The sequence below is a fragment of the Gossypium raimondii genome, chromosome 4 (genome assembly GCF_025698545.1).
Source record: "Gossypium raimondii isolate GPD5lz chromosome 4, ASM2569854v1, whole genome shotgun sequence".
NCBI classification, from domain to species: Eukaryota; Viridiplantae; Streptophyta; class Magnoliopsida; order Malvales; family Malvaceae; genus Gossypium; species Gossypium raimondii.
The window spans coordinates 47,293,740-47,317,289 of NC_068568.1; the positions used below are offsets into that span (position 1 = coordinate 47,293,740).

General features: G+C 31.5%; 2 protein-coding genes across 4 annotated transcripts; one reads left to right on the top strand and one right to left on the bottom strand.

Moving 5' to 3' along the window:
• The first annotated feature begins 3,342 nt into the window (after positions 1 to 3,342).
• Positions 3,343 to 9,211, top strand: LOC105780412 (26S proteasome non-ATPase regulatory subunit 12 homolog A). The gene is made up of 12 exons (XM_012604726.2): positions 3,343 to 3,525; positions 3,638 to 3,835; positions 6,123 to 6,230; positions 6,322 to 6,426; positions 6,515 to 6,571; positions 6,674 to 6,870; positions 7,875 to 7,974; positions 8,044 to 8,156; positions 8,268 to 8,421; positions 8,517 to 8,594; positions 8,689 to 8,932; positions 9,022 to 9,211. Exons 1-11 carry the CDS (start codon positions 3,523 to 3,525, stop codon positions 8,905 to 8,907), a joined length of 1,332 nt encoding a protein of 443 aa, XP_012460180.1. The 5' UTR covers positions 3,343 to 3,522; the 3' UTR covers positions 8,908 to 8,932; positions 9,022 to 9,211.
• Positions 9,212 to 16,263: 7,052 nt separating this feature from the next.
• LOC105780244 (putative 4-hydroxy-4-methyl-2-oxoglutarate aldolase 2) lies at positions 16,264 to 18,838 on the bottom strand. Of its 3 annotated transcripts, none has more exons than XM_052629754.1 (3): positions 18,677 to 18,822; positions 17,593 to 17,707; positions 16,264 to 17,036 (listed from the first exon to the last, which is right to left on the bottom strand). In XM_052629754.1, the coding sequence occupies exon 3, from the start codon at positions 17,019 to 17,021 to the stop codon at positions 16,521 to 16,523; it is 501 nt and encodes a 166-aa protein (XP_052485714.1). In that variant the 5' UTR covers positions 17,022 to 17,036; positions 17,593 to 17,707; positions 18,677 to 18,822; the 3' UTR covers positions 16,264 to 16,520. The 3 variants fall into 3 exon arrangements, with proteins under 3 accessions (XP_052485714.1, XP_012459911.1, XP_012459910.1); XM_012604457.2 differs by having other exon boundaries at positions 17,664 to 17,707; positions 18,677 to 18,821; XM_012604456.2 differs by lacking the exon at positions 17,593 to 17,707 and having other exon boundaries at positions 18,677 to 18,838.
• Positions 18,839 to 23,550: the final 4,712 nt, after the last annotated feature.

The following is a 23,550-nucleotide window of genomic DNA, read 5'->3' on the forward strand; positions in this document are numbered from 1 at the left end:
ATGTTACAAAGGAACTCATACGAGGTTCGTTCAGCTAAGTTCAGAGAAAGCACCCATTACTTTTCCAAAACATTTATTTTAGGAAAAAATAACTCTCTGCTCCCTCTCAATTTTGCTATGGAGCAAATTAGTCCCTCTGAAAAATCAGAGCAATTTAATCCCTCTGAATTTTAAAAGTGAGCAACTAAGGACAATTAATTACAATATTAATGTTTTTCGTTATGTTTTTTTAACAAATTTTGCCTTTAAAGTTTACACATTCTGTCAATTTAGTCTTGATTTAGTAAATTTAACTCGCAATATTTATAAATTCTATCAACTTAGTCTTGATTTAGCAAATGTAGCACCTAACATTACATATTCTGTCAATATTTACACAAATATATAAACATCGATAATTGAATTTGTTATTATACCAATCAAAATGATATAAAATTAGCAGAAAATCTTGATGTCATGCTTACTTTCAAAATTGACAGGATTAAATTATTTCAAGTTTAAAAAAAAAACAATTTACTTAATATTAAAATTGGGAGGGATGTGAGAGATATTTTTACCTTTATTTTCTTCAATGCCCTCTTTTCAAACTGTACAAAAGTCAAAAGTTGCAGTACAAGCCATTTATATGTTGGTAGTTGATGCCCCACATTTGATGGGGATCCAATCATGGTAGATCATAAAAAAAAAAAAAAAAACCTCATTCCTATCATTTGTCCGATTCGTATTTGATGAATTATTGCCGGTAAACTACACCGATAATCATTTAAGCATAAAAAGTTATTTTAAATAGGTATTTACGTTACATAGTTTATTATAGTAGAGACTATCATATATATATATATATATATATATATATATATATATATATATATTCATTTCGATAGAATTGTTTGATCTTAAAAGGAATTTTTATAATCTCGCACGTGAGAGGTTATTTCTTAGTTTCGTCTAGTCATTAATAATTTGATTATTTTTAGATAATAGTAGGTAGAAACAACGCTTGTAAGGAGTACTATGGAACCAAGAAATATAAATCTGTTTGCCATCCACACCAGAATAATTAGAGTTTTTCGAAAAGATCTGCTAATAGAGGAAGACCTCTTAAAGATAAGAAACATAGAGCTAAAGAGAGCCAAAAAAAGATTTTTTGCGTATAATATTACATAATCTCGAATGTTATCAATTCTGGTACGTAGACCAAATAATACAATGCAATCAAAAGTTCCTAGATTCATGGAGATATAGAACAACATATAAATTACTCCAACAATTATTTTGTTAAAAACTCAAATGGAAATATAAGGAAATCTAACATAGAATTATTTCTAAATTTTTAAATTTAAGTAAAATAAAAAAATTATCATTTTAATCCCCCAATCAATTTAACCATTTTCTTAAAAAATGATTAACCCTAAAAATTGAGACATCAACCACCTCCTCTTTGAAGGAAACTCCTCTTACATCTCCTCCGTTAATGTTGTCACGATTAACGATGTCATTGTTTCTGCTCTCTACCGAAATGAAGTTGAACCTTTCTTTTAATTAAGCAGCAAGCTTTGTCACGTTCCTCGAGAAGCATGAACATCGAGGGAAAGTAGAGTGAGATCTTTGATGAGTGGAATTGACCTTGAGATCCATGCTTTGAGTGGGATCTTTGATGGGGTTTCCATTTTCCCTTCAAACAATCAATTCAAAGCATAGATCTTCAAATATTTCATAACCTATAAAGATTTCTCAACTTCTTTCTGTGCGACTTTCAAAACTTCCCTCTTCAATAGGTCAAATTTAAGACTCAAGGACTAAATATTTTCTTTTTAGGCAGTTTACCGATTTCTCTGAATGGGGTTTCTTCTTTGATCAAAGCTTTTTTATTTTTTATTTTTGAAATTCTAAGTTAAAATTTGAGGAAAGAGATGACGTTCAGATTTCTGTGTTTTTTCAACTATTTAATTATTATTTTTATTTTATTTTAGTTAATAATTAGTATTGGGCAAATTATATTTTAATCATTTGAAGTAATATACAACATTTATGATGTGGTAAAATATGTTATGTGGTATTTGGTTCACTTGTCAAAAATAAATCATGTCATATTTATGTTAGAGCTTTTAATGGGGGTAGAGGAGGGTTTGGACAAAAATATAGGTTTGAAAAATGGGTTTGGACAAAAAAATAAGGCTCGATTTCTAAATAAGTCGGGGCTCGGGTAAGAATTTTGGGACATATCCGACCCGAATTTACTTAAAATTTTTCACTAGTTTGCTGCCATTTTGTTGTTATTTTGTTATTATATTGCTACTATTTTATTATTTGGATATATAACTCTTATTTTATTATTAATTTTGTTACTATTTTAGAGATATTTGCTTGCTAAGTTGTAACTATTTTAGTGTTATTTAAGTATAAAAAAATTTAAATGTATTTTCAATCTGTTGGGAAATATTTATTTGAATGTTTTTAGTGTATTTGATGTATTATATTTTCAAATTTGTTTTTATATAAAAAAGAATATAAAAAATTTAATATAGGCGGGTTGAGTGGGGCTCAAGTTTAGTATTTTTTTATTTGAGCCGAACTTGAGCAAAATTTTAGGCCTATTTCCGAGCTAAGCTAGGTCTGAACCTAGAAAACGAGTCTAAAATTTTGCATTGACCTAACCCAACCCATAATCAGGTTTAAACGGGAGTGACCAAAATGAATGAACTATGAAATCAAGAAGAGCTAATATAAACACTAACCTATGCAGTGAAAACACTAACTTATTCGTTTATTCATTAATTTTTTCTATAAAGCGTAAGTTAATATTCATTATCAAAGGAAGATATATTACAATATGCAAGCCAAGCAATTCTTTGCTTTCTCAAAATATTGTACTTAACAAATGGACGGAGAAAAACTTAAATGAAAAAGTAACAGAAATAATTGTAAATTTTAAACTCATACTATGATATATTACAAAACAAACTAATTTAATAATTTATTTTGTATATTGTAAATAAGTGTATATTTGGGATGTAAAATAATTTATACAATTTGAGAAAATTAGAAATAATATAATCATCGGCGTCCGGAATGTATACTACAATCAGGTGGGCGTCAAGCATGCCTAGGTCCCGTCGCACTATTTGGGTTGGTGACTCCTCATCGACTTCGTCTTCATTTTCATGCGCACGTCGAGGTCGACTATTAGAATCCTTGAAAAAATTATCGTTGGAATAATTATCATTAGAAGGAAAACGCGTCTTATAAGTCTATTTTTATTCTCTCTCCAAAATTATTATAAATGGATAAATTTTAAATATTTCTGCCTATTTTCTTCTTTTTTCAGCATAGTTATAAAAATTAGGGAGAAAACCTTCTATTCCATATGTACCAAATAGAAAAAATCAAAACCCGTTTTGACATGGTTGTCCGGTTCGGATTTAAAATCTGCTTTTCTTGTTATTTCCTCAACTAAAGCAAAAACAGAGTTTGGATTTTCATTTTCTTGCCGCTGGGTTTTGTCATCTGAAGACTGAAGCTATGGTAAACCTTCCGTTATTAATCGTCCCTTCTTTTCTCTTCAGATCTGAAATCTCCAGTTTTTTCTACTCCAAATTCTCACCAATTTTCCTTTTTCATTTGGGAGATCTTACAGGAGGTTAAAAACGGAAATTTGGAGGCGGCGATCGACCAGTTGCTTAATGTTGAGAAGCAGATGCGCTTCGCCGGCGATGTCGCTGGAACCAAGAAAGCGGTTACTGACATTTTGCAGCTTTGCTTTGAAGCTAAAGATTGGAAGTCTCTCAACGAACAAATCGTTAATTTGTCCAAGAAACGAGGTCAACTTAAGCAGGTAATTAATGACGTTTTCTCTTGACCAAAATTGATTATGTGGAGACGGCTATTTCAGGAACTTTTAGGGTTCTTTTTTTCGTTTCTTTTCTGAATTTTTGGTGATTTTGTTGGTTTAAATGATCATTTTATAGTTCTAATTGTTATTTGTGATGCGGGTGTATTGAAATGCTTCACATTCCGTACTTATATTTAGCTGAAATAAATTGTTGTTTTTTGTGTTTAAACAATAGTTTTGTTGCTTTTCTATTATAATGTATAGCAGCTAGGCATGGGACTTGATATTCATACATTATATGAAGAGGGCCGTTTATATATATATATTTGTGAACCTTCTTTAGAGTAGATAACTCGCCTATTAACTCTAGTAAAATTTTACTTATTTTTGCTAGTATAGTTTAAGTTCAAGAAAGATTGAACAAAGAAAAAAAGTTCAAAGTCTCAGTTCAGATAGATTCAAGATGAGAATCGTGTCTGGTGATATACTGAGATGAAAGGGAAAGAGTTAATAAGAAGGAAAATAGTGAATCGAATGCTAAATTGTTTATCAGTTTCTGATAATCCTAACTAATGAAACAGTTCCATTCTCACCTCTCTCTCTTTGTTTACCTCCTAGCCTGTTGTTGCTTGAATGTGCAACTGCTGTTATACTGATATGAAAGGAGTAAGAGTTAATAAAAAGAAAATAGTAAATTGGACTACTAATTCTTAATTGGTCTCTCTTTGTTTCTCCTAGCTTTCCTTGCTTGATTGTGCTCTTTTATTTTCTACCTATTGACATGAAATGTTTATTTATGCTTATTTATTTGCACAGTTATGTAGTAGGAAGGACTAGCTCTGATGTTTTTAGTCCATTTGTATTTTCATATTCTCAAGCCTTTATTAGTTCATATTAGTATAATACCACCGTAGATTCCAGTTAATTGATGCAAACTTTTCATGCAATCTAGTTATATTTGTTAGTAAATTTGAATAATAAATGAAGATCGGTTTCAACAAACTATAAATGCTACCTCTGTCACAAGCGTACTATTGTTGTATGCCCTAAAAAACATTTAGTTGCTGACCAGTTCAAGTTTCAGTTGCTATTAATAGACAACACATCTTGCCAGCTTACCATGGAGCTAAATTTTTTCTGGTTTCCAGAAATCTATGTTGCCTTTACATCCTGCCCTTCTCACTATTCATCCTTCTGTTGGCTTGGCTCACTCTTCAATAAGTCAACATTGCCCAGCTTGCTAATGGCTATGCTTCCCTAAATTACTTATTTCTTTGGCCTTCACCATTATCATTTCTTCACCTTTGCAGTTCTTGAGCTACCAACCTCGATTTCTCTTATAAAAGTCACATCCCTCTTTATGAAGCTTCACTATTTCCCCACTTTATGAAATGCTAGTGGCTACTTGTTGCAGAGGCTATTTCCCCTTTGCTCTTCTTAAGCTACTCAACCACCCCAAGCATCCACTGTTCAGCCTGCAGTGATTAATATTAATCTTGTCCCCAAAGCCGCAAAGAATAATCTAAAGAAGCTACAATTCTCAGTTAAACAGACGAGGGAAGATATTAAAAAGTATATAGCGTCAATTGAAGCCTTGGCAAGTGTTAAGCGATTAAGAAGGCCCAAGAAGCGTGACCAACCTTGTAACATTAAACAATAATTAAAAATGACACCATTATATTTTAAATTAATATTAATTTATGTAAAAATGTCAAATGAATTAATGTGCTAAAAGTTAAATTATTTAAAGAGTTTTACATTTTATAATTTACATTTCTTAAGATTAAAAAATTAATAAATATTAACTAGATTTTACTTTTAATAATGAAATAAATATCATAATATATATTTATGATTATAAATTTATTTTGATATTATGAGTATGAATATTTCACTATAATATTTTATAATTAATATAGACAATTTTAATTTTCCTTATGAATAAAAAATTATAGAATGCAATAAATTGTTTTAAAAATGATCTAAAATAAGATTATATGATTATAGTTATAACTATTTTGTTATACAAATAAATTGTGCAAAATTAAAAGTTTACTACCGCAATAGCACCCATTACATTTGCAAGCACGATAAGTGTAACTGGACCAAAAATGCATGTGACTGCATTTTAAATTCCTGCCCCTTTTTAGTATTGTAAATTAGTTTTGCCAGAAATGTTGACATAGTGCTACATTCATTTGATTTGATTAAGTGTTTTCCAATGTCTTCTAAAATTTTCTACCTAGCATTACTATTGTTAATGAGCTCTTTGTTTATCTGCACTATGCAGGCAGTAACTGCAATGGTTCAACAAGCAATGCAGTACATTGATGAAACACCAGATCTCGAAACTCGTATAGAGCTAATCAAGACGCTGAACAGTGTGTCTGCTGGAAAAGTGAGTTCTGATGTTATGTTCTTTTGGGTTATCTGATATAAGCTGACTATTGGTGTAATTTTTTGTCTAAACAAACTTTTTCCTTCTCTAGATTTATGTTGAAATTGAGAGAGCAAGATTGATCAAGAAACTTGCAAAGATTAAAGAAGAACAGGGCCTTATTGCTGAAGCTGCAGATTTAATGCAAGAAGTTGCTGTAAGTTTCCACTATAGTAAGATGATAGCTTCCTGGATCTTTGCATTTATCCCCCCTTTTCTTACTATTTGATTGGTCTGAACTGTAGGTGGAAACTTTTGGTGCCATGGCCAAAACTGAGAAAATCGCCTTCATCCTTGAACAAGTATGGGCATCTTATTTTGATCATCGCCCCTTTTTGTTAATCTTATCTTATCTTATAGATGCAATGATAATTATGTCAAATGGTTTATAATTAAATTTGCAGGTTCGCCTCTGCTTAGATCGTCAAGATTATGTTCGTGCTCAAATTCTTTCAAGGAAGATTAGCCCTAGAGTTTTTGATATTGACAGCTCAAAGGAAAAGAAGAAACCGAAAGAAGGTGACAATGTTGTAGAGGAGCCTCCAGCTGATATACCTTCACTATTGGAATTGAAGCGTATCTACTATGAACTGATGATACGGTATTTCCCTCTTTGCTCACAAACAATCAACTTTTCATGGTCAATTTTCTTGTAAACATTTTGGTTGAGTTTTGATAATCATTATTGAAAGGTTTAAAGTTTCTTGATTACTTTTTGTATCTTGTTAGAATGGTATCGATTTTATGTAAATACCTAGTCACACAAATATTTATGCTTTCTGAGCTTAACCTCAGAACTTAATTGTTGTTGTGGTATCTTTTCCTTTTCCACTTTTTTTTTTTTTTTGGGGGTAGATGGGTGAAGGTTGTCAAAACCCAATATTGATTTGGGAAAAAAGAATGCTATGTGGAAATATGTTCTCAAGTTGGTTAGTCTGTGTAGTTGTCTTATCAAATACACATTCAAGTGATTGGAATAATTGGGATGTGGTTCGATTGTAATGAAAATTTGATGTTTATATAAATTGAATGTTTTATTGGGGCTCAATTAAGTTACATGCACCTTTTGTCCAAAGCTTGTAAGAATCATGAAGAGAAAAGGGCATTCATTCGGATTCTAACCCCCCCCCCCAAACTGATGTGAGCTGATAATAGAAAGGACCACAAGTTAGATTGCTTAATGTGGCATTTCTGTCTACGATGAAATCTGCAAAAGACCATAGTGAATGTTTTGCTTCTGTTGCTTGTTATTTCTGATGTCTTATTGGTGCAAGGGTTGATCCTTATTTTCAAGATGATGAAAAATTTTCTTTCTACTTTTTTTGGGCTAGAAATCTTTTATCTTTCATGGAAACTTAAACCTGGAGATAATTCAAGGAAAAATGCCTATTGTTATTTGAAAAATAGATCCTTAAAATTTACAAACTGTAACAGGATATAAGTTTGTCTGTTATTTGGTGCAAGAATGAGAATCACAGTGTCTTCATTTCACCGTAGAGCCCATCAAAGTGCAAAGTGGTTGGAGGTGAAATGAATTTGTGAATAACTTCCTCTGCTGCTATTTGGTTGTATTTATCTTACAATATGTCTTCCTTTTCTCTGCAGGTATTACTTCCATAACAATGACTATCTTGAAATTTGTCGTTGCTATAAGGCAATATACGAGATTCCTTCCATCAGGGAAAACCCGTCTCAATGGATACCGGTAAAGCACATCTCAATATATCCCCTTTCCATGTTGTTGAGCTGTTCTCATATATGTTATTCCTTGCAGGTCTTGAGAAAAATCTGTTGGTACTTAATCCTGGCTCCACATGATCCAATGCAGTCGAGCCTTCTTAATTCCATGTTGGAGGATAAGAATCTTTCTGAGATTCCAAAATTTAGGTATGTCCTTGGTGAATTTAGTACTTGTGAAAATACCAAGCTCTATGTAGGTCGGTAAAATGGTTTTCAATCCGAATGCTCAACCACAAATTGTTGAATCTTGCGTGGTAGGTTGCTGTTGAAACAGTTGGTTACAATGGAGGTCATCCAGTGGACATCCCTTTGGAATTCTTATAAGGATGAATTTGAGAATGAGAAGAACATGCTTGGAGGTTCTTTGGGTGACAAAGCTGCAGAAGATTTGAAACAGCGAATTATTGAGCATGTAATTTGGCACCCTCCTTCCTGTTATATGGTTTTGTCCACTAGCTAATTTCTTATCTATTTCTCACCAGCAACCAAATTGGTGCTCTTTTTCAGAATATCCTTGTTGTTTCAAGGTACTACTCAAGGATTACATTGAAGAGACTGGCAGAGTTGTTGTGTCTCACTGTCGAGGTTTGCATGCTTCCTTCTCAGTAGTTACCTAGGCTTTTGTTTGAAATACAGAATAAAAGAGACTAATGTTGTTTCCATCCTGACTTCAATCCAGGAAGCTGAGAAGCATCTGTCTGAAATGGTTGTGTCAAAGGCACTGGTAGCGAAGATTGACTGGCCAATGGGAATAGTGTGCTTCCAGGTAGCAAAGGATAGCAATGAAATTCTCAACTCATGGGCTGTGAACTTGGAAAAACTTCTTGATCTTGTTGAGAAGAGTTGCCACCAAATACACAAAGAAACCATGGTTCACAAAGCTGCTCTGAAAGTGTGAAAATGATGATATTCAGTGATTGCAGGTACACATTTCTGTATACTAGATGTCTTTAAATGCCACAAGTTCTTTTAAATGATTGCATTTTGTTTTGAACCGTGTTTGTGAATGCAGGTGGTTGAATGTGTTTGTAACTGAAACTATAGAAAACCTAGGAGGAGGAAAACAATGAAGTTGGGTTGGGTTATTTGTATTGCTCAATCATTTTTGGAGTCGTGCATTTGCTTGTATTTTCCCAGTGGAGTTCAATTCAAATTCTGGGTGGGAAACATTTAGCTGAAGAATACAAGATAATTATTACATACCCGAGCATCTCATTTCAGTTATTGGTCCAAACACACGTATGGATTTAGGTAGCTTTTATTTACCTTTGATGCAAAGTAGAGAAAGTTGAGAGTATAAGCATCACGGGATATTCCTAACAATTCCATTTGTTTACGGACAGAAACAACAATCGCATAATCTTTCATTCCCAAAACAGTCCCTACCAATTTATTGAATTCCACAATACATGGCCTGGGAGAAGCATGAGCCATCAAAGTAAGGGCAGGTTTCTTAGATAATCTTTTGGTGCTATCTACGCTACTGAAAGAAAAGAAGAGGAATAGGATTTTATAACCGCTTAATACCATTTTTGGAATGGAAAAAATAGGCAAAAAAATAAACGATCTCATAGACCTGATGAGGGTCTCACTTGGTATGGATATAGGATCATGGAGAACCTTGCTAGGAAGTGGTTGGATGTGATATGATTGGACTTGACCCGACTATGCTTAACTTAAATCTGTATTAGATAGATTTCCTCAAAACTTTGGAGTGGTCACTTGGTCTCTTAGTCGAGCAAGGTTCCTCTTAGGCAAGCCCTCTCTTGGCTTATCATTTTGGGGCTTCTTTTGGGCAAAGCAGGCTGAGATCTAGATTTGTGGGTAGTCTCTTTTCTTTATGGTGCGAGATTAATTATGTATAACAATTATAATGTGATTTATCATGACCCAATTAAGTATCCATCTCTATTTTCATTTATATAATGTCTACGAAACCATATCAAATTTATTATAAAAATTAAATTAAAAAACTCTTATAACAAATTAAAGGAGTTTATTTGATTAGAGTAAAGTCATCAACACTTGCCAAAGATATACTTAAATTTGTTTTAATACTAAACTATTCAAAATTATTTTTATATTTTAATAATAAACTATTAAAAATAAATTTATACTTTATTATTGAATATAAAAAATATTTTTATTATTAAATAGTAATTCAAGCTAAATTGAATTGAATTTGAAAACTCTAGTTCAAGACTAATTAGATATATGGCCTTGGATAAGTCTAAAATAAATAGGAGATTCTACTACCATTAAAGAGATCTTTATTTTCTTAGGGTAAACTCAGGTTGTTGTCAGAAGTGTTAGAAGGTAAGCCCTTCCAACAAGTCATTACCACTTTAATCAACATTATTGGTATATTATGTTTAAAGTTCTATTAAAATTGATATAATTATTTTTTAGCCCTTAAACTATATAAAAGTCATTTTAGTCTCTATCCTCTTTTTAGTTTTATTTGACCCTTGAACTTTCTATTTTGTCAAATTGTTTAGAAATAGATGGAAAAGCTAATGATAACTTTGTTGGCATTTATGGTAGATGCGGATATCATAGTTCACATATATGCCATGTTGCAATTAATTTTTTTTTATAAAATTATAAAATTATAAAAAAATATTAAGATTACTTAAAATTGTAAAAAAATTCAAAAATAAAAATAAAAAATTTCAAAAATATAGAAAATTATAAAATAATTATTAAAATTATTTAAAAAATGTTTCTTCCTTCAAAATATTTTTTGTTTTGAGTTGTTCTTTCATGAAGATATTGTGATTACCCTGGGAATGCTGGGATATTTTCAGGAGGCCAGTGTTATTCCTACAAAGGTCTTCCAGATTGTTGTGCTCTTGCTCCCCGCGGAGGGTGGACTGAACTTCATCTTTTTGGCAAACCGAACTCTCTCATCTGGAACCTTTCGTGTAGCCCTTTGCTCAATAATGAGTTGCTTATTTTGGGAATTCTTTTATTCGAGGATACGTTAATGCTTTTGTTGCTCTTTAAAGAGGCACTCTTGTTGAGTAAACTACTCTTCCAAACGTTGCAGTTTCTCTTAGGTTTCTGAGTCATAGGGCTGAGGACTTGATGTTTGCTGGTGGGAACCTTGGTCCACTGGAATCGGATTCACGACTGATGGGGATTGTGTGGCTATGAGGCAGGTTACATCTTCCTGCAGGCAATGGGTTATATGGTCAAAAGGCCCAGGAATGGGTACACCAGGCTGTGATTGAGGTGTTGCAGTCACTGGGAAAGTCAAGGTAACTAGGAGAGTAGTTTCTGTTGGTGCAGTAGGAGTGACAAGGTTGGTTAGATAATCTTTTAGAGCCTTCATTAATTACTCTAGGGTGGGAGGAGAATACTCATATACTGTAACAAAGTTCCTGCAATGGTAGAAGAGAGAGGTATCTGAGTGGTGTTCAGGCCAATTGAGAATCCTGAAACAAGTGGGATAGGTTTGCTGGGTAGGGCGGAGGAGTTGATTTGGCTGGTTGGGCTGTTGATCTAGTTGGTTTGATCAATGAAGATACCACTTTGAGACCGTAAGGCCGTGTTCTTCATGCTCACCATACCAATTATTGATACAATGTACAATAAGGGATGTGTATAAAGGAGAGTAGAGTGGTTCTTATGAAGGTCGGTTCACCTAGTCGGGGCAAAGAGCCAGAGGTTATGAAGAGTGAGGTGAAGAGAATGTAGAGGCTAAGAGCGATTGACAGAGTGTAGGCCTAGTATTCTTAAAGACTCGACCCCCACCTTATTATTCTTGAAGGTATTTATAGGTAGGGTTCCTATTTAAGATGTCATTAACGTGTTGGACTTGCCATCTAGCCATCATTATAAAGTGTGTAGGGGGATGACTTTAATGGGACGAGGATGTTTGTGACAGGACAGATCTAATCATTCATTTTGACTTGATGAGATGAAGTAGTTGACCCCACGTGATGTTTGGTAACCAAAAACTTCATGTTCCCAATGAAGATTAGGCCATCCAATGTCTAAATGGTCATCCTAGAATGGTGAACTTCTAGTTGACCTCTCGGCTTACTGGTGGAAGGCTTACTATTTAGGCGATTTTCTGGCTTGCCACATGTCTTGACGTAGATGGGGGTATAATAGGTAGAAAACCAAGTGTGAAATACTTTCATATTTTTGGAAGTACCTGTTTTATCTTGAAGGATCGAGAGCATCAATGGAAGTTTGATTTTGAGTCTGATGAAGGTGTGTTTCTAAGGTTTGCCACAAATAGTAAAGCCTATAGAATCTACAACAATAAGACACAAAAGGTGATGGAGTCCATTAATATGGTGATCGATGATGAAGATCCATATGGAAGAAATCAGATTGAGAATGATCCATTGAAATCCTTAGTGGAAGTTGTCCACACCATGATGTGTGTGCATCAAGAATCAATTCAAATAACAAATATGGAATTACAGTGTAATACAAGTATACAGGTCAAATTGTAATATAGTTTTAGATTTACAACGAAATACAAAAGTATTCCGAGGATCATACCCAAATGAGGTATGACTAAAATTGAATTAAATAGTAATAAAGAACATACAAAACTAAGTCTAAATAGCACTACCCTATTTAGTATAGTACAACTAAACATAAATTAACAGTATAAAATTAACTACTACTGAAAGTGATTTAATTGCAAAAATAATAAATTGGCAAACAAATGAATCAGAAATGACAAATAGGAGTTGATCAATTTCCATGGTTGTAATTAATCTAGACTTAGTAATGTTTACTAATTAATTTTTAACTAGTTCAATTAATACCTTTCGGCCTATAATTCACCAATATTGCAATTTAGTCCACTTATCTTTCGATCTAATGGATCTAAATAGGATAATTGAATTGGTTCCCGATAAAATCTCCTTTCGATCAGATGTTTTGTATTGAGTATCTCCCTAATTGGGCTTGATAGACAACATATTAGTCTTTCAATTAGGTTGCTCATTTTCGATTAGACTAAGAACATGTTTAGGTTTGTCTACTAATATAAGATGTCCTTCCGTATTACAATCTGACCATGTAATATTGCTTAGTATTAATTAAACATTAGACAACTAGTGAGTTAATATTTGCTTCTATTTTGATTTACATGCAAAAACCACATGAGGACAGTATACAAAGGATATTAATGTAATTTATAAATAATTTTATTAACCAATCTTTCGAAAAAAATTACAAGTATACAAACGAACATACTACACTTAGGGCACTAGATCCAACACCGATTTCTATATAGAGAAAGAAATTTACTTTCCTATTAAAAGTAAGAAAATTAATTTTGGTTCTGTGTTTGATTCATGATTGTTTGAGCCCACACTCGAAGTGATTTGTGGTATGAGAATAGCGGAGAAAACTGTTTAATTGAAAGTCGAGAACATCAAGGATCTGTCTTACATAAAGCATAGGTTTGCCTTGGTCTAACCATTAGAATAAGGATTTTTAGCATTCTGATTGGAAGGTTTGTTGAACAAAAATGGGGTAGAGTATAGATAATTGGGAGTAGAAGTAGATATATGAAAGCTACTAGTTTTGTGTTATTGCTATTGTCATGTTATATGAGAAGTATAAGTCATTTTGCTGATTGATGAAGCTGCTTACATTTTTTGCTAATTGATTAAGTTGCTTACGTTTCCAGAAGAAGATGTTGTTGACATTGGAGATGCATCTAACCTTGTGCTGGTGATTTCTTTTTCTTTTGAACTTATTTGGTTTGGTCTGCATAACTGAGATGATGATACTTATTTCCTGATTCTAATATTGTGGATGTTGTGGGATTGCTGCGTTGATTTGGAACTGTGATGATATGTTGTCTTACCTTATCTATTGATTACTTAGTTATAATTTAGTATTTTGATTATTTGTGTGAATTTCTAGACATAGCATTGATAGTTAAAATTACTATATTATGTACTAAGCTGAGCTAAGTAGAGTGAGATTTGTGATAAAGGGGAGCTATTGTTGACTGTGGTAGTTAGCTTCCTATATTGTTTGGTTTTGTTTATCAAATTTCCAAAACGGGGGATTATTGAGGCAAAATAAGCTAAGAATTCCTTAGTGGCACTCGATAATGTCAATTGCAGATTGCCACTGAGATGGTTAAAAACTTGCCTTATTTGGTTTGGTAATTTAATGAAGCTTTGGTTCATTTATGGAATAACAATCCTTTTCATTTAGAGATTGGATTGGATTCAAGTTAATCAAATCAACTATTGAAACATGAAGGATCGATGAAGACTATGAAGCTATTTTGGAAAAAAAAATATTCGATTGATTGTACTCTGATTATTGAGATTGTAATAGCAATTTTTAATGAGTTACTTTGTATTTCCCTTAGATTCTATGTTAGAAAGCAAAATATGATATATGTTGAAGGCTTGTCTAGGTTATGTAATGAGAGCTTATTGAATGCATTTTAATTTGTTCATTGAGGAGTTGTTTTATGAGAGTGTGCAAACTGTTATTATAAACATTGTTAAAGTGTTTATTGCCTAAGTTCTTAGGGAAAATATTTGAAGGTGAATGCTCTAGTTTTTAGGTACAAAGGTGAGATCTCTATGCTTGGAGAGTGATAAAGTATGTTTACTTGTTGTATTGTGGATTAAAGATAGTGTATTTACTCATTGAGCTAGGCTCCGTAGATATAGGAAAATCGTACTGCGTAAACAAACCTTGGTGTTATCTCTATTTTGTTTACACAGTTTTTCGTAGTGCCAATTGATAGTGGCCACTACAATTTAGTGTCACGAGACTAAAACTTTAGTTTGGCAAACTGCATGACCTTAGGCAATTTCTTGGGTTCAAATCCGCCAAAGTCAGTCTTACTCTAAAAAAATGAGAATTCTAGCAGAAATTCTCGAAGGCACTGAAGCAAAGCAGAAGTAAACTTAAAAAAGAAAAAAGCCACGAACGAACAGAAAAACCACAAGAAAAGAATAACACACAAAGTGTTTGAGTAAATGCTCGCAAAAGTATTCTTTAACTCCAGAATAGAATGAATACAAATGAAAATGAGGACTCTATTTATATTGAGCTCCCTTAGATCCAACGGTACAGATCAAATTACATCAATGACTGAGATTAGTTCTCATCTACAATAAGAGAGTCCTAAGGGATTTAAACTCTATACATATTTATCTTTTAGGATTTACAATAATTATCCTGTAAAAATACAATTTACAATTTAACTAGGATTCAACTAAATGGGCCTTAAGTCTTTTCTAAGTAATGGGTCAGTCCTGTCAAGCTGAATGATCCCCAATGAACGAGAGGGATCAAAGTGCGCCTTGGTCACAAGCTTCTTTGTGCAGTCCGTGACACTAACACTTCCATTGCATTTGTAGTTTTAAGCAAACAAGCAATTTAAAGTAGCAACACTTTTACACTTCAAAGTGAGCACCTACCATTTACCTTCGTATTTTGATTTTGTATTTCACTTATTTTACTAAAGCTAGTGCCTTGTTATTTTGTATATTCAAGGCTTAATTAAACAAAGGGCCCTTACACTATTGCTTTTGTTTGAGTTAGGTACCTAAACTATTTTTTGTCAAATCGAGCACCTCAAATATTGTATATCATGTCTCAAATTATGTTTTCATTATTTTCTTTAATTTTCAAGTAATATTTGATTCAATTTTCATGTATTTAATTCAAAATATGTTAGACTTCACCTAATTTTTACTCAGCTTGGGCTGAAGTGCGTTAAAGGTCCTTATTTGAACGTTTTTATAAAGGTTAGGCCTTTATATTAGCATTTTGATAGGTTTGACCTTGATGTGAGCAACTCCTAAAAGGTTGTGTTTAATTTGAGTATTTAGCCTGTTTATATTAATATTAACTCCCTTCTCGCCCACCGTCCCATGGCTCCCAGAAGTATCAATCATGTGGCATGGAACCCAAAAATGACGAAGAAGCATTTGAAAGTGAGGGTGAAGCGAAAGGACTGAAAGTCAAGATGGAAAAGGTCAGGGAAGACCGACAATGCTTAGTAGAGGAGCACAACAATTAATAATATTAATCATATTATTTTATCTAATGTTAATATAAAATAAAATTTTAATTATATTTTAATGGAGTGGTGGTATGAACAGACCAACTTCAGTGATAGAAGTTTGACAAAAAAATAGTTTAGGTACCTTTAAAGACTTCCTGTTCAATTAAGCCTATATTGAAAAGCTACACAATATATCGTTTCCTAATACTATGTTCTTGAACCAGATAGCTTCTCATGGAAACAAATTATTAACCATTCTCATTTGCCAAAAATATTATTACAGACTGTAGCTTTTCCTTCTCATAAAGACACCAAAATAACATTACTCTAATATGACAAAGAGATCAGCAGCATACATTCATCGTCACACATTAATAGAGTACATCACATTATGTCCAAAGTTCAAAATCTCAACTCAGGCACGGAATGACTGAAACGCATACGTAACTTACCATGCATCCTGCAGATTTTAGTCTTTAGGTAGAAAAGGGAACTCAAACAGATAACTCGGTTTTGGAGACGAGGATACCATCAGTGTCTGCATAAAGCCACTCCCCATCACAGATTCTAGTCCCGGCAATGGTTAAAGGGACATGTTTCTCCCCAATTCCCTTCTTATTGGCCTTCATTGGATGAGAATGAAGCGCTCTCACCCCAATGTCACAACCGTTTATCTCATCAACATCCCTTACGCAGCCATTAACCACTATTCCAGCCCACCCATTGTTTTGAGCTTGAACTACAGGGTTGCCTCCAAGTATGGCACACCTTAAACTACCACCCCCATCTACAACCAGAACTCTGCCGTTACCTTTCTCCTCAAGGAACTCTCGGATCAATACATTGTCCTCAAACACTTTAAGTGTGACTATAGGTCCGGAGAATACTGGGCGACGACCATATATTTGGAATATTGGTTGAAGGGCTCGAAGTTCACCGCTCACAATTAGCTGTGGATTTGCATCACAGACTTCAGCAGTTGTCACCAAAGCCATTTATTACAAACACTCCTTCAAGGAAAAACAACATTTCAAAACTATTCAGGCTCAAAGATAAAGATTACAATCACATTTTCTCAAAATTCATGATCCTGTCATCATCGTTAGCTAAAAACTACAAGAATTTAAAACTAGTGTATAAATAAAAGCAACAATTTATCCAAATTATGGAAAGAAAAGCTAGAAAATAAAAAATGGTAGAAGTATTATGGAAGCCCCCATACTAGAATTAGATTGCATTTTGCCACTTTTACCAAAAAATGGGCAAATTAGTCCTTATACGTTAGATTAAAGAGTAAATTGGTCCTTCTGTTAAAAATTTTATCCATTTCTACTGCTAAAAACTGATCCCTCTATGTTAGCATGAGGTAAATATGGCACACCAAGTGTAACTGTCTGGTTATTCTGTTAGTTACACTAGTTTTTAAAAGTAGAAATGGATGAAATTTTTAACAGAACGGACCAACACTTTGATCTATTGTACAATGATAATTTGCTCTTTTTTTTTTGAAAAAAAGAGGCAAATGCAATTTGACTCCTAGTACAAAGACTTTCATGGTGATTTTACCTGTAGGCACTCCTTCAAGGCAAAACAACAATTGAAAAATATTCAGGCTCAGAGATGAAGATTACACTCACATTTTCTCAAAATTCAGGATCTTGTCATCATTGTTAGCTAAAAACTACAAGAATTTAAACTAGTAGTATCAATAAAAGCAACAATTTATCCAGAATCTGGAAAAAAATAGCTAGAAAATAAAAAATAAAAAATGATAAAAGCCTAGAAACTATGTTGCACCTACAACACATCTGAAAAGAAAAAAGGAAAAGAAAATTTTCCTAACATCACTTTCAAGCTTCATCAAATCAATCAATTTAGATTGGGAACCTCGGAAAGGTAAAATCACAAAGATAAACTATAAACATTTAAGGGTGACCCCGGGGATTTATCTTAAAAGGTAACATTTAGAAGAACTAGGATTGGAATCCCCTTACCCTATCCCTAGGATACAGTCACTTTTGAACAACCAAGAATTAGCCGTACACAAAAGGATGAAACACAAAATCTGATCAAACATCAACTTCTATTATCATTGCAATCAGAAAGTTCTCAAAGATCTTGGCCAAAAATAACAAGTAAAAAGATGATTGCAAAAGTTCCAACATTGAAATCCAACAAATCAAAAACAAACGACCCACATTTTCACAAAACTGAATCAGAGAAAAAAACACAGCAAATTCATCAATGAATGCAGGGAAAAAGCTGAAGCAGCAAAAAGGAAGATCTTAAGAACCAATATATTTGGATCAAAAAAATATAAGAAAGCAATTCGAATTCCTCAAATATATGAAATCCCATTACAATTTAATAGCCTGATTCTTCAAATTCTTAATCAAACCTTTATAATCTCTACCTCTTTAGTTTAAGCTGCAGTGTTTGTTTTCATAATCTTTTGCTTTTTCGTAAACAATTATGGAACAAAATTTATTCGTAGTAAAAAAGAAAAGTGAAACAGTTAATCTAGATAAGCAGATCAGGTAACCCAATCCGAAAGATTGATTAGTTTTGTATAACAAGATCGAATCAATAGAATACAGAAACAAAGAAAAAGGATATAAATTTGAATAAAAATGGGAAAAAATCATTGTACCTAGAGATTGAGGTCGTGAAGGAAGGAATCAAGAAAAATGCAAAGTGAAAGTAGAAACAGAGAGACAAAGAGAGTTTATGGTTTTAAGGTAGGAAAGAGAATCTGAGGATGGCTGCTAGATCGCGTGATTGTTTTCTTTTCCTATAATATTTTATTAAAAAGGTTTCATTTTTCCTGTTTATTATTAATTTTTTCCATTTCCACTTGCCAATGTCAAGATAGGAGATGGTGACCCGACAAACATTATTGTTCTGCTAATAAGCACACCACAATTTTTTCTCCAATTAATAGACCAGAAATTTTAATTTCTATAAAATTTTAAATTTTATAAATATTAATTAATCAATAATATATATATATATATAAAACAGGAATTTGAATTTTTTAAATACATTTTATTGTTAATTATATTACTAAATTTACATTAAAATAATAATTTATTAATATTATTATGTGATATTAAAAAGACAATATTAATTAATATGATAATATATTAATGTGAAATTAATTAATTTGGTAATATCTTTTAAAAGTTCTACTTAAAAAACAATAAAATATATGTCGCTCGATTGGTATAGATATTATTACCAATACAAGAAGACGTGGGTTCAAGTACGTTGAAATGCATTATCCTATTATTATGAGTTGGGAAGAGTTATGTCTAGTTTTGGACATTGTGTCCAAAAGAGTAGATAGGACCAGAATTAAAATGTATAATTTTACAATATTTCAATCCAACACAAGTTTTAACTCGAGAAATAGGACGTCTCATATCTATTTGTTTTTTTGTATAAAAAATTAGTTTTTTGTATCAACTATGTTTCTCATATTTTTAAATTTGTAAAATAGATAATATAAAATAAAATAATTTTATTTATAATGTTTTCATTATCAATTAAATAATTATTATCATTTAATTAGACTTTGAATCTATATTAAAATAAACTTATTACTTTAGATTAATTATCACCTAATTAGTGTTACAGTTATATATTAGTTAAAATTAATATTTAGCACTATAAATACATTTTTATTCAAAATAACAAATAAAGAATTAATGTAAAAATCACATTTTAGCATTATTTTATACTTTTTTTGTTTCCATCACATTATTTGATTTTAATAATATTTACAAAATTGTGAATATTGTTTACCATTATGTTGTGAAACATTATGTCAAAGGTAATAAAGTATTAAAATAATGGTTCTTTGTAGGTGACATTTTATTTATATTCAAATGATAACTTATTTTATCTAATAACTTAATATTTTACTATCGGTTGCTTCCCACTCTTTTATTTCCATTACTTTAAAATGTTATTTTGTCCTCTCAATTAATTTTCAAAATTAATGAGACTTTTATTATAAATTCAATCAGCTCTCATTTAATTAGCAAATAATTTTTAAAAATATAAAATTATATTATTTAAATTATTTTAAATAAGCAAGTGAAGTTTGTAACACCCCTTACTCGAATTAATTCAATAACTCAAGTAAGTGATTCTACATTTGGACTCAAGTCAATTTAATTCACATTTCATTTAAACACTTTATAATTTATCATTTTAAACTTTGGTAAGGTATCTCGGGTCAGTTCCAGGCATTCCCTACAATTTGATTGCGATTGAAGGTTGTTCAAGTCCTTTTGAGTCAAATTGAGCAAAAATAAGGTAAAACATGGCCCTTTCTAATTAGTTGTTATTTGTTTGATTTTTAGTTCAAGAGCTCTAAAAGCAACACGATTCTTCTCAAAATATTCATCAAGAACGCATAGATTTGATTAGATCTTCATTTTTTTTCTTCAAACCGATTGCTTCAATTGTTTTTGTTGCTTTGTTTTGCTTCATTCTTGAATATTAACCAAACTATTTTCATTGTTTTGTTTTAGCTAATAGGTTCAACCACCCTTGCTGTTCAAGAAGGTTTGTTTGCTTCAAGAAACCTTAGATCAAGTTGAATCCTCTCTCCTCTCCTAAATCGAACCATTCTTCTCTGTTTCTCTTTATTTTTGCTTTCATTTTCCTTATTTTCTAATTCTATTTTGTTTATTATTTCCAAGTTATGTCTAAATCCCTTCGTTCTAAACAACTTGAATTCGATCTTGGTCCACTACCCTATTAGTCGTGAGGACGGAAACCAATTGGTGAGTTGGGTCTGAGAACAATATTATGGAAGGAATGAATTCGAATATCTTTTAGGTGGGGATGAAATTTAATTTTAAGAAGTTAAAATGTAATTTTTTTCCTATATTAATATATGGTCTCACCATTTTTAAATGGACTGAATTGAATTATTTTTATTTTAGGGGCCAAAATTAAAATTTACCATACAATAATTTATAATATCATCATTTCTAGAAAGACTAAGTAATTTCTTTTTTCATTCTTATGGGGCCAAAGCTTATGGTTACCCCTTCTGATTTGCCCCTGATTACGAACCTGGACTTTAAATGAGAGCAAATAAAATCAACATTTTGGAGCTAGTGAATGTGAAGATGGTGGATGAGAAGATAGGGTCTGATGTTAGAGTATGTCCAAAGACCAATCATGAGATGATTGTAATCACATACTTGTTTTACCTATTTGTTAATATAAGGCATTGTCATTGTTATTTCAGTTTCTTTTTCTTTGTGTATAAATAAATTGGTTAATAATGAAGTCCTGAGAATAATATGATTATTCTTAAAAGGTCATTAGTCAAGTATTATTATGGGCTTAGACAATGATAATGCATTGAGACTAATGTGTAGTTAATTGATGAAAAAGTGTTGTCATTGACATAAAGATGTCAAAATCTATACATAAGTATGTGTTAGAGAAAATATACTGGACTGACTCGCTATGAGTATGTTTCTTGGATTATTATGTAATAGTCACAACATTACTTATAGTGATAACTATGTATATGATCCTCAGACTTGAGATCATCATTGTCCCAACATAGTGGGTTGTATATTTTGACATAGTCAAATGTTTACCATAACAGGTTATACTATAAAGACTGATATTGGGTATGTCGCAATCTATGTAGAGGGATATTGTTGATTAAGATAGGATTTGTCCCTCCTATATAATGAGAGTAATATCTTAGGCCTATTGATTGAGTGATACTAAAAATGCATGACCATGCTCGAATAAGTTGATATGAGATAGCACACTTATTGTTTATGTAGTCTACTCAAAATATTAAGAAATATGAGATTGGACTAGACAAGTGTGACAATTCCATGACTTGTGTCCAATCTAGATATTAAGGATAAAAGGATATAATACATGAAAAAGATTATCACAGAAAGATTATGTCGAATCACGATTTCTTGTAATTTGAGTAGCAATAATGCATCGCTAGATACCACTCATCTCTTGTAATATTAGAAATGTTCTAATATTACTACTAACGTTACAAGAGCCTACAGGGTCACACCCTATAGTTGAAGCGAGTAGAATTCAAATACATTTGGTATTGTATTTAGTTGTCAAATGAATTAAATTAATTATTGAATTAATTTAATTTGATAGTTAAATATTGAACACGTTATATGTACAAACTTATTGTACAAAAATAAGTAACATAGATAAAATAAATATATGAATTTGACTCATACAAAATATTAATTGAATATAGTTTACCAAAATTATTAATATAAATAATTATAATAATTTCGGTCAAAATATAAAAGGACATTGAAATTTATATTCTTTTGGGAATAATATAATTCTATTTTGACTTTCCATTTGTTTATCTAAAAATAATGGAATAATCTCGTTTATTTCTTGATATGTGATATCAAAGAAAGAAAATAAAAAAAATATGAATTCCTGACGTGTTAGGGTTACCAAGAAAAAAAATAAAACAAAAGGTCTAACAGTCGGTTTTAACATACTTTCTGAAAAAGTTCAAGAGTTTGTTACTGTTTGTTCTTTGACTGGGTGGATTACTTAGAGGTTGAGATGTTTTTGTTGCGGCTTGGATTCGACATCTCTAAAAAAAACCCTATCAACAACGATGTTTATCACTCATTCAGTTTTGAAAAGGTATATTTTCGACCATTATTTCAACTTAATTCGTTCATCGTATATGAATCCATGGTTGATGATCAATGGAATATTTTTTCGTTGCGACATGGGGCGTACCGACGATCCAACACCTGAAAGGTTTGTTTTAAATTTTTTTATAAATATATATTTTAATTTATAATATATAAAAAAGCACGAGTTTGAAAAAAATTTTGAACCGATGAGAATGTCCTTCATTTTCTACCATATTACTAAATTAACATTTAAAAACATTTATAATTTAATTTAAAATTATTAGTTATAACTTTATTTAAAAATAAGTTGTGATAATTTTATTGACTCTAAAATTGAGTTATAACTAGAATAGAAGTCTAAGCATACTCACTACCAATAAGTCAAAATAATTAATAAGTAAGGTTAAAATATTATTTTAAAAATTCTGAATTATTTTTATTTTTATAAGTAAAATGTAACGACCCAAAAATTCACGGGCATCGGAAAAATACATTATTGGGCCTCCGTCTTAGTAAATTAAGTTTGAAAATAATTATTAGAAATATTTACTAGACTAGTTGTATGTTTAATTAGGTTTTAGATAGGTGAATTTAGCTTAATTAAGAGTAATTAGTAAAAGGATTAAATTACAATAGAAGTGAAAGTTTAATTATAGATTAAAATAAAATGAGAGGGACTAAATAGGTAAATAAGCCAATGGCTTAAGTTTAGGCGGCAATAGATGGAAAAATCTTAGATTTTTCTTGATTTATACTATAAAAATATTATTAAATTAAAATATTATAAATTATATTAATTAAAATTAAGATAATATATTATAGAAAACAAATAAGATAAAGACAG

Excerpts from the sequence above, each read along its gene's own strand:
- LOC105780412 (XM_012604726.2), top strand. Across the intron at positions 3,836-6,122 it reads AACGAGGTCAACTTAAGCAG|GCAGTAACTGCAATGGTTCA; the intron begins GTAATTAATGAC and ends TGCACTATGCAG. Across the intron at positions 6,427-6,514 it reads ATTTAATGCAAGAAGTTGCT|GTGGAAACTTTTGGTGCCAT; the intron begins GTAAGTTTCCAC and ends TCTGAACTGTAG.
- LOC105780244 (XM_012604456.2), bottom strand. The coding sequence starts at position 17,021 with ATGGCTTTGGTGACAACTGCTGAAGTCTGTGATGCAAATCCACAGCTA.